This window comes from Carlito syrichta, unplaced genomic scaffold (assembly GCF_000164805.1).
Source record: "Carlito syrichta isolate Samal-C Ts95f unplaced genomic scaffold, Tarsius_syrichta-2.0.1 Scaffold305643, whole genome shotgun sequence".
NCBI lineage: Eukaryota > Metazoa > Chordata > Mammalia > Primates > Tarsiidae > Carlito > Carlito syrichta.
This window is the reverse complement of record NW_007249739.1, coordinates 322,759-330,561: the sequence shown is the minus strand read 5'-3', so window position 1 is coordinate 330,561 and position 7,803 is coordinate 322,759. Positions and strand designations below refer to the sequence as shown.

The following is a 7,803-nucleotide window of genomic DNA, read 5'->3' as shown; positions in this document are numbered from 1 at the left end:
AATCAGCCGGGCGTGGTAGCGCGTGCCTGTAATTCCGGCTACTTGGAAGGCTGAGGCGGAAGGATCACCAGAGCCCAGCAGGTCGACTCCTGGCCACTCCTGGCCACCGCACTCCAGTCTGGGCGACAGAGCGAGACTCCAACTCAAAAAAAAAAAGCTTTGGTCTTGGGTTCAGTTTCACCACGCTAAGATGATTGACTTAAGCAGACCTTCATTTGGGGCTTAGGACATTGTTTAAATGGGGGCTGTTTCTTTGACTACCGACCATCATAATTATTTTAACAGGATGGCTTTTACCCACATCCCAAATGTGAAGAACACCTCACACCACAGGTGAGAAAGCACTTCCTGTTTCCATGGCCATTTTCTGACCTCAGGACCCTTGCATGTTGGTTCACCATCATTTCCCCAGCACCAGGCACCATGCCTGGCACACGAGAGGAACCAGGTAGTCATCTGCTGAACAAATGACTGGATTGCCTCACGTGATTTCCCAGAGGTTCTACAGGAAATAGGACCTCGCAGGAGAGCAAGGATGATTCTTATTCAAAGGGGAGGAATAAGCAGCCCAGAGGGAGACTTGCCAGGTCACCCATCCAAGCCCAGGGCTCATTGCCAGACGTGAGCAGTCCTAGCAAGGACCCTCCTGTTCCACCAGGCAACTCCCTTTCACTTACAAGCCACCGGTCGTCCAGCCTGCCTGCTACCTGGCACTTCCCCTCCTTTAGCGCCCACGCACCAGCAGGAGCGGCCATCATTCCGGCACTGGACGGTTCTGAGGAGGAGACACACCAAGAGACACCGCGGTGGGCTTCCAAAGCCACACGCTGGTTCCAGCCCAGGCCACCTTCCTTTTTCCTTTCCATTCTTCCAAGCGTTAGCTCATTTAAGTCAGAGAGAGTGGAGTGGAGCCAGGGGGATGGATGGCTTGAGGAAAGATGCTACTTTCCCCACCTGGTGGACGCTTATCCCTGCCCCGGCCGTAGCCAGGTGGCCTTCCGGCCCCGAAGCAAGCATCCTACCCTGAAGGGCATCGCTCCAGCTGCATTCACTTGGGGGGCCTTCGTTGTTATGAGGCCGCTGAGAGCAAAGGCAATGCCCTCACTATGTGGATGAGGAACTGGGTCAGGGGCCAGCAGGTTATGTGGGGAAGCCCACTGGTGGGGTCAGTCCAGGTCATGGAGTTGCTTCCCCAGAAAAAGTGGTGACTGAAATAAGACCTGCAGGATGACTGGGGGGAAAGGGGGGTGAAGGTGAAAGGTGTTCCAGGCAAGGGGAACAGTGTATGTAAAGCCTCCTACATCACATGTTCTCACTCATAAGTGGACCTTGAACAACTACCGTAATACTATGAGAAAAGGATTGACAGTAGCGGGAAGCTATGGGGGGGGGAGACCGGGAGGGGAAGGGAGGCGGGATTAACGGCAGTCAATATCTGTCTGGGGATGGGGAGACACCCCTTATCAACAAGGGTGCCTGAACAATGCATATTTGTATACCTAACCCTTAACTGTACCCCACAATTTTAAAATAAAAAATATATATTAAAAATAAAAAAAAATAGAATAAAAATAGTAATAAGGCCGTAAAAAGAAGAAAAGAAATTGCAAGTGGCTGGAACAAGAGACGTGGGAATAGTGACATAAATAAGGCTAGTTAGAATGAGACAGCCTCCTTAACTCCTTCCTTGCTGTTCCAGAATTCCCAGCAATCCAAGCAGGGACTGGACTGGCAGCATCTCTGCGAGCTCTCCGGAGGTTAGGCATGTAAAGAGTGTATATAAGATGACGGCAGGGACGGAGGTCACGGAGGTTTCCCAGAACACCGTCATCTGAAAGGAGTGCCCTGATTCAACATGACAGGCATCGCACAGGAAAATCTCAGTTGCATGCTCCTTACAAAGGATGCTGGTCGACTCCGCAGGGATAAGCTGTCTAGATTCTCACCCCACTCTCCTCAGAGAGGCTCCCAGGCCCTACGTCTGTGTTAGGACATCCGTTTCAGAGATGAGACCATTGGAAAGACAACAGCCCAGAAGCCCAGAGAGTTGGTCTGGGCAGGGGCAGAGGCAGCCCTGGACTGGAAGGTCCAGCCAGTCTCTGCATCCTCCACCCTGACTTCTCTAGCTGGAGGTACCAATGCATAGGTCATTTGACCACCGCCTGCACACAACACACAAATCTTAAAGCAATTACGGTAAGCAGTAAGAGTGTTAGCAGGAAGGGGAGGGGTGGCCATGCCAGGATGAAACAGGGGCTGGGGCTCTGTCAGTCAACTGGTCCTGTGTTGATTAGCCTGGGGAGCCTGGGCAAGGGGATGCCTCCAAGTGGCACCAGCCATGTCTCATGTACAGAATTTGAAGGGTACAGTTCAGGAAGAGGGGAGAAGGCACGAGATGCTCTTTAGGGCGCTTAGGACTCTGGGCCTCTGTCACTGCAGTGGGACTTACTGGAAGCTGCCATCCTCGGAGCACTGGGGCACATAGTCTGCTCGCTCCCGAAAGGCACGTTCCCTTTGCAGCTCACAGGGGCGCAGTGGCTGGGCATCTACCTGGTACTCTAGGGAAGAGGATCATCAGAGAAGCATGAGAAAGTGTCCCTGCAATGGACATGGGCTCTGGTATTCCAGCAATCTCATAATCACCCATTCTAGTCCTAGTCCAGTCCTATTCCAGTCCTGTTCCAGCAGCCTCATTGTCACTCAATTCAGTCCTGTTCCAGCACTGTCACCATCACCTATTCCAGTCCTGTTCCATCATTGACCTCGTCACCTATTTCAGTCTAGCTTGGAATGTGACGGCCACGTATGTTTCTCTAAGTATGATATTAGCTCTTTAAATGCTCAGTGTTTCCTTGAGAAGTGACAGGTCTTTTTCCCATGCCACCCATGTGGCATCCAGACCCAAACAACAGAAGGTCACACAGCTGGCAAGGAATGATCCCAGAGGGCACATTCTCACCCTTGTGCTGCTGTTGGGTCAGATCTGAACACCTGAGGACATCATTTCTGAATTTGCCACGTTACTCCCTGCAGAATCACGCCTTCCCGGCACACAGCAAGAATACAAATTAATCAGTATCGTACATGTGTCTTATTCTCCAGTGAGAACCCCTGTCACACGCAGGATCTTACTCAGAAATCACAACCACATTGTGAAGTGCTATTTGCTTTTTTAAATGAAGAAACTACAGCTAGACACTTTGCCCAAAGTCAAGTGGGTAAGCGGCCATGCCAAGGACAAGACTTGGGTCTATTTCCCTACCTAGGTAGATTTTTTTTTTTTTCTGCTTATCAAATACCTCACATGGAAGATACTGAGTTTGGGATAGCTAAGGAGATAAAAAGCCAAGATCAATGCCAAAAATTTTCTCAAAGGCTGTGGCATGGGGAGCCAGAACTGAATTAGGAAGATTGGGTTTCCCATCTCTGCTCCACCAATCACTAGTTCAGGTCATTTTGTTGACCTCCCTGAATCACTGTGTCTTCATCTGCAAAGGAAAGAGTAACTGACATCTGGAAAATTATGGGAATTAAATTAGGTCATGCACATTCAATGACCCTGGGGCAGAGCCTGGCCGACATTGGAGCTCCCTCCCCATCCCTGCCTCATGGCCTCAGAACTCACCAAAGATATTGGCTGACCCCAGGCAGGCTGAGCCCAGTAGGCTGAAGACCCCAAGGACCAGGGCCATTTTCCTGGCCCCTTCCTGGGATGAAAGCATAGAAGCCACTGCCCTCCCGAGGTCCTCTGGCCAGGTGCCTTTTGTAGAGCTGTGGCTGGCCCTGGCTGGCCCACCCACGGGCACTCAGTGAAGCAGTGCCCCACCCATGTTCTCTGCTGGGCACAGGAGTGCCCTCCACCTGCGTTGGCTCCCTTTGAGCACACTCGTGTGACCAGTGGGACACGAGACACTTGTCTAGACTGTGGGGGAGCAGAATGAAGTAGGGTGGATTTGCAATCCTTTACAGGTCAAGGCCCAAGTACTGGAGCTCTGTGGGTGACAGGTCAAGCCCCATGAGGGAGCCATTCTGTCCTCTTTCCTTCGTCTTTCTCTTCCCTCCTTCCTTCTTTTCTACCTTCCTTCCTTCTTTTTTTTTTTTTTTTGAGTTGGAGTCTCACTCTGTTGCCCAGACTGGAGTGCAGTGGCCGCTCCCAGTCACCGCAGCCTCGACCTGCTGGGCTCTGGCGATCCTTCCGCCTCAGCCTTCCAAGTAGCCGGAATTACAGGCATGTGCTACCATGCCCGGCTGATTTTTTGATTTATTGTAGAGATGAGGTCTTGCTGCCCAGGCGGGTCTTGAACCCATGGGCTCAGGCAATCCACTCACCTCAGGTTTATGGGATAAAACTCAATGTTAGAAATTTATAACTTCACATACTTATAGAAGTGATGCACAGAATTGCTTATAAGGGATTCCATCTTTTTTTTTTTCTTTTTTTTCAGTTGGAGTGTCACTCTGTCACCCACACTGGAGTGCAGTGGCCGCTCCCGGTCACTGCAGCCTCGACCTGCTGGGCTCTGGCGATCCTTCCGCCTCACCCTTCCGAGTAGCTGGAACTATAGGCGTGCGCTACCACGCCCGGCTAATTGTTTGGTTTATTGGAGAGATGAGGTCTCACCAAGTTGCCCAGCAACCTTATATCCTTCCTTCTTTTCTCCTTCTCTTTCCCTCCCTTCCTTCATTTTCCTTCCTTTTTTACTTCTTTCCTCTCTTCCCGCTCCCTCTCTTCCTTCTCTCTCTTCCCTTCCTTCCTCCCTCCCTCCTTCCCTTCCCCTTCCTCTTCCTTCCTTCCTTCTTTCCTTTCTTCCTTCCCTTCTTCCTCCAATATTTTAGAACCCTATATTAGAAAACGAGTATTCAGCAGAGAACAAAACAGGCAGACTTTAGCCCTCATTCATAGAGTCTAAGAATTTTAGTGACAAAAGCTGGATATGCACAGACACACCCCTACTGCTATTTCCAGGTCTTTCCTTCTTTCCCAGGCTTTGGGTTTGTCGACTTGAAGAGAGCAGGAACCGTGTCTTCCACATGAAGCCTGCCTGCAGGCATGGACTATCCCAGCCAACCCAGCTTCCTGCCTCATTCCCGCTCCTGTATGACCTGGGAAACCTTACCTCATCTCCCTGAGCCTCAGCCTCAGAGAAAGCCAATTTAAAAGGAGTATAATAATGCATCCCTGCTTGTTAGCATAGCTGTAAGAGAATACGTGAGACTTTGGAGAGTTTGTGCTCATTCAGTGGTAGCAGTTCTTAATAGGACTGAGTTTCTTCTTTTGCAAATGGCTTCATGTCAGGTCATGGCAAGTACGCAGAACAAAGAACAATCTAGCAGGGTAGGGGGCTGGGAACCAGAGCAGGTTGTTGAGCGTGGATCCCGAGGACCTGAGGATGATGGGGGTGGGGGATGGAAGTGAGGACCTGGAGGTATGATGTCCCATGAGCTGGAACGGGGAGGGGAGGACAGGCTAGGGGGCCGGGGTTGGAGCATACTCTGTACTGAGTCAGGGACTGTATTTCCTACCATGAGGACGATTGCTGTGGACATAAAATGTCTGAAAATATGGAGAGCACCAAAATAGTATTTGGCACACTGGAAGTGTCCAGTATTGGCTACTGCATTAACCTGCTCTGGCGACCATTACCGAGTATCGCAGACCGGGGGGGCTTAAACAACAGAAATGTATCTCTCACAGTTCCAGAGGCTGGAAGTCCAAGGTCAAGGTGGCAGCAGTGCTGGTTTCTCCCAAGGCCTCTCTCCTTGGCTTGTGGATGGCTATCTTTTCCCAGCGTCCTCACATGGTCTTTCTGTGCCGGCGAGTCCTAATGTCCTCTTATAAGGACACTGTCCTACTGGATTATGGGCCGCCCTGATGAACTCATGCTAACTCAATTACCTCTTTAAAGACCCGACCTCCAAATACGGACACATTCTGAGGTCCTCGGGTGGGACTTCGACACATGAATTTCTGGAGGACACAATTCAGCCCATAATGGCTTCTGCCATTATTATGATGTTCATGATACAAACTATAAACGCATAAAATACAACAGTTATGTCAAGCGTCAGGGTGTGGGAACCTCTGTGCTGTAAACCCTTTCTGGGGATGCCAAGTCCTCGGGGCTCTCATCTGTCTCTCTAGCTCCATCTCTGGCCTGAGCTCTTCGCCGAGCTCAAGTCCACTCTGCCTGGACACTCCACAGACGTTCCAGATTCGACCCATCCCAACCTGAACTCCTCAGCACGTCTCCTGACACCGCACCTTTGGCTGTCCCTGTGACAGCAAATCTTTGCCCCTCCCTAAGCCTCTCCCCTCAGGTCCCCTCAGCCTCCAAATCCCGCCAGGCCACTGCCCATTCCCATCTCTTGAGCCCCCCCGCCCCCGCATCCTGGCTCCTCCTGTCTCCTCCAGCTTCCCACCGGTGGCCAGAACAGCCTCCTGCCCTGCCCTCACCAGCTGTGGGGACATCTTCTAAGATAGACTCTGAGATAGATGAATATAGAAGAAGACTCACCCCACAGGCACCCAGAAGGCCGTTGGGCAGGGAGACCAATGCATCCCGGGAAATGGGGGAACACTGACTTAGACTAAGATTTAGGCCGGGCATGGGAGCTCATGCCTGCAATCTCAGCACTTTGGGAGGCAGAGGCAAGTGGATTGTCTGAGCCCACGGGTTCGAGATCAGTCTGGGCAACACGGCAAGACCTCGTCTCTACAATAAATCAAAAAATCAGCAGGGCGTGGTGGTGCGTGACTGCAGTCCCGACTACTTGGAAGGCTGAGGTGGAAGGATCGCCTGAGCCCAGCAGGCTGAGGCTGTGGTGGCCACGAGCGGTGCTACTGCACTCCAGCCTGGGCAACAGAGTGAGACCCCGACGCAAAAAAAAAAAAAAAAAAAAAAAAAAAAAAAGACTTACATGTCAGGCAAGGGCGATCTGGGGGAGTGTTTTGGCATTTGTCAAAAGAGCAGACACAAGAAGAAAGACTGCCCTAACTCTCTGCTGTCCCTTTACAGGGGCCACATTCACTCCACCCTGAAGAGCCGCCCATGACCTCCTCTCCAAGGGAATGTGACAAGCACACCGCTGTGCAGCCCAACCATGTCTCCATTCCCAGGTGCTCTGAAGCAGATGAGGCTTGGAAAACGTTGCTGTGGTTACAGGCTTGCCACACATCCCACCACCACGCCTCCCACCACCCCAAATGCATGCACAAAGTTGGCCCCGCGTGCTGAGTCACTCTTGCTGGCCCGGCCCCTGAGAAGCAAGCCCCAGACCTGCGCCAGGAGTGTCTCTGCTCCACTGGGTTTAGTGCTTTGGGAACTCTGGGCTCAGGGTCCGTGAAGACGACCAGGAAATCACTGGAATGAAAAGCGCTACGATGGAGAGGAATGGCAGGCCCATGGCCCACCCCACTCTAGACCCCCCTGGACCTGGAGCAAGGTGCCAAGTGTCTCCAGGGGTGAGGACGGTCAGTGGTCCAGAACTATGCACCTTTCTCCAGAAGCCACGTCAGAAGAAGGGGTGCTTCTCTTCACCCAAGCAACAGAGCGGTGAGCTTCAAGGGCCCCAAAGCCAAGGTGTGTCACCTTCAACACCATGAGACTGTCCTTGTCACAGGGACTCAGCGACTTGGCCCTTCCCTCCGGGGAGCTCTGAGAAAGGCAGTATATGACGGCGACTCTAGGTGACAGTGTCCTGATCCATCTTTACCACCTGCCTCCTGGCTCAGCCTTTGTCACTCTGCCAGGATCTTCATCTCAGACCCCCCATCTCTCCCACTCTCCTTGGCCCCAGACACAA

The 7,803-nt window shown here is 51.9% G+C and overlaps 1 protein-coding gene across 1 annotated transcript in view; it reads right to left on the bottom strand.

Moving 5' to 3' along the window:
- Positions 1 to 3,692, bottom strand: part of TG (thyroglobulin) — a 279,837-nt gene extending 276,145 nt beyond the window's left edge. Inside the window, exons 1-3 of the mRNA XM_008061957.1 lie at positions 3,626 to 3,692; positions 2,450 to 2,558; positions 678 to 775 (exon numbers count right to left, since the gene is read on the bottom strand). Coding sequence (XP_008060148.1) covers positions 678 to 775; positions 2,450 to 2,558; positions 3,626 to 3,692 — 274 coding nt within the window. The remainder of the gene's footprint in view (positions 1 to 677; positions 776 to 2,449; positions 2,559 to 3,625) is intronic.
- Positions 3,693 to 7,803: the final 4,111 nt, after the last annotated feature.